Genomic DNA, 2,950 nt, shown 5'->3' on the forward strand with positions numbered 1-2,950 from the left:
GGGGTGGTGGACATCAGCAAGGAGCCTAGCCCCAATCCACTGCAGGCAGAGACTGGCCTCCTAAAAATGTGGCAGCGTATAGAGACCATGTCACCTCCTATACTAGCTCAGCCCCTCGTAACATATCCAGCGGATGTCTCCACATTAGAAAAGAAGCCACTGTCCATTCCCACCCCCAAAGGGTGTCACCAGGGCCCTGGTTTGGCTCCTCTGGAGATGAGAACTCAGCGCAGAGTTCAGAGGTAATGCCTGCCCTCAGCCCATCAGTGGCTGGTCCAGTTCAGCCTGCATCAGCTGGATTGCCAGTGATGCCTCCCTTGGCAGACCAGTGCCCTCCTTAACCCTTCATTCAGGTATACGGAAGCTGACATCATCCCTTGCACCGGGGAAGAGCCGGGCGAAGCCAAAGAGAGGGAGGCGCTCCGTGGTGCTGTCTTAAAGTGAGTATCTGGCCTGTCTGCTGGGCTGCAAACCATGGGGTGGGTATGTACGGGGCTGGTGGGAGAAAGGGAAATGCCGAACTCCCTAAGGAGACATTTGCAGGGTGTGGGACTGAATTTCCCACCCACCACACAGGAGGTGGTGATTGGGACTTCACAGCCAGCCTCCTGCTCGAGCCCCTAGGCCATGTCTCCTCCCCAGGCAGCGTGGCCTACTTTTGGGGCAGCACTAGCTCTCTCCTGGCTGGGGGGGGTGCAGATTTTCACCACTGGAACCCTAGGCTTTGCCCTGCACTAGGATGGAGCCCAGCCCTCGTGACAGAGGCCTGTAGCACATGGCTGCCACCCAGGCTGCACCGTGGATCCGCATGCAGAGGCTGGCCCCTAAGTGTAGCTGCTTGGCATGGGACCCACAAGCTGACCCCTCTGCACTTCACCTTGGGGTGGGGGCAGGCCAGGGGTGGCCACTGGCCTGGAGAAGAGTGTACCAGCTCTCTTACTGCAGTTTGCTAGCAGCCAGCACATGCCAGGAGCTAAGGCACAGGGCGTGTGGAGAGGCACTTCAGGCAAATAGCAAAATGAGCTGGGATTGTTTTCCAAGGCCTCTGCCCTGCCTGGAAACCGGGCTGAAATTACCCCTCTGTCTCTTAGACTGAGCGATCGTGTGAGGTCAGGGTTGAAGTGATTGATAGAGCGGTGGAATGAAGCTTTCTTACTGCTTAGCCTGTCACAGGCAGCGGCTCAAAATTAGGTTCCACTCCATAGAAACTTAGGGTTCACCATGCCGAAGCAGACAGACTTTGCTTCCTGGCACTTCCAAGTGAGGCCAAAGCCAGTCCCTCAGGTGAGCAGCAAAGGGGTGTGAAGCTCCAAGAAAATCCCTTGCAGCACCTACGTGTGCGTTGTGGCATTATAGCAGGAGGTGGGTACCAGGAGACCTGGCCCTGGCCCGTGGCGCCATCACTGAGACACCATAGCTGTGCTGGCACCAGAAGCAGCATGGTTGTGCCCCTGCGGCTCTCCGCCCAAGCCAGTTAACATTGCTGAGGGGCAGGGCCAGTTAGCTGGCCTCCACATTCCTTGGTGTATCGTAGCACCCTGCAGACACAGCAATGCCCTGAGGATGTGGCCCATGTCTCCCCCCTGGCTCCCGTGCCCTGTTTCTGGGCCGGGAGATGGCTGCGTGGGTCCAGTGGAGCTGTGAAGAATTGTGCAGCCCTGTGTCCTACAGCAGGGGCCTCACAGAGCCCTGTTAGCACAGAGCTGAAAGTGCTCATTAGTGGTCAGGATTTCCAGGCTCCCCTTGTATTGGCTTGCAGTGGAACGGACACAGTTGCCGGTTCCCTGTGCTTTTTCCCAAATTCAAAGCACTGAAAGCCCACTGCTGTGGCAGGGTGTGGCTCTTCAGGGGAGAAACCATCGTAGCAGAGAGAGAAGCCTTGAACTATTGAGCCTGCCTCTTTGGGGACCCCAGGCCCAAGGGTGGGCTATACATTAATTAGAGATCCCAAGCCTCCATCAGCATGTCCTGATCTCTGTGTGGCATGGCAAGGGCCAGTGCTAGATGATTAGGTTTTGAGCCTGTCAGCAAAGATGCATAGGCATCTCCTATAAAGCCAGGCAGGTCCCCCTTCAAAGCCCAGACTGAAGGGCATGGGACTGTTTGTGGGAAGCTACTAGCTCTCCAAGGGGCACGTGTTTGCTGGAGCCGGCTTTCAGCCTTCTCTCCTCTTTTTGTTTCAGTGGCGGCACGCCCAGTACCCGAATAACGCCAGAGTTTTCCAAGTGGGCCAGCGATGGTGAGTCTCAGGCCTGTTTGGTGCCCAACAAGCAAATGTTTTACGTGTCCTGGAGGGGAGGGTGGGGTGAGTTTTTATTTCCCAACCTGATTTTCTTCTGTGATAAGCTGTGTGGACAGGGGAGAGCAGTAATATACCTTGACTTTAGCAAAGCGTTTGATATGGTCTCCCACAACCTTCTCATTAACAAGTTAAGGAAATGCAGACTAGATGAAAGTACTGTAAGGTGGCTGGATCATTGTGTTCAACCAGTAGTCATCAACAGATCAATGTCAAGTTTGGAGGAGGTATCAGGTGGGCTTCCCCAGGGGTTTTGTTTAGCGTCTTCATTAACAAGTTGGATGATGGGATCATGTGCGCACTAAACAAATCTGTGGATGGCACTAAGTTGGGTGGGGTGGCAGCTACTCTGGAGGGCAGAGCTAGGATCCAGAATGACTTGGATAGACTGGAGAAGTGATCTGCAGTCAATCAGATGAAACTCAGCAAGGACAAGTGCAAATTCCTGCACTTGGGATGGGATAGTTTCATGCACCAGTACAGGCTGGGGAATGACTGCTGGACTGCAGGACTGCAGAGAAAGACCTGGGGGTTACAGTGGGCCATAAGCTAAATGTGAGCCAACAGCATGCTCCAGTTGCAAAAAAACCAACCACATCTGGAGTTGTGTGAATAGGAGTGTCACTTGCAAACCAAGGGCAGTGATTCTCC

At 54.5% G+C, this 2,950-nt stretch overlaps 1 protein-coding gene across 6 annotated transcripts in view; it reads left to right on the forward strand.

Annotated features, from left to right (window-relative positions):
- Positions 1-2,950, forward strand: part of RNF220 (ring finger protein 220) — a 223,520-nt gene that overhangs the window by 190,224 nt on the left and 30,346 nt on the right. For all 6 annotated transcript variants that reach the window (XM_019531308.1, XM_019531310.1, XM_019531309.1 and 3 more), the window contains one exon: positions 2,184-2,239. In XM_019531308.1, coding sequence (XP_019386853.1) covers positions 2,184-2,239 — 56 coding nt within the window. The remainder of the gene's footprint in view (positions 1-2,183; positions 2,240-2,950) is intronic.

Source organism: Crocodylus porosus, unplaced genomic scaffold, assembly GCF_001723895.1.
Source record: "Crocodylus porosus isolate Cpor-Errol unplaced genomic scaffold, CroPor_comp1, whole genome shotgun sequence".
Classification (NCBI taxonomy): Eukaryota; Metazoa; Chordata; order Crocodylia; family Crocodylidae; genus Crocodylus; species Crocodylus porosus.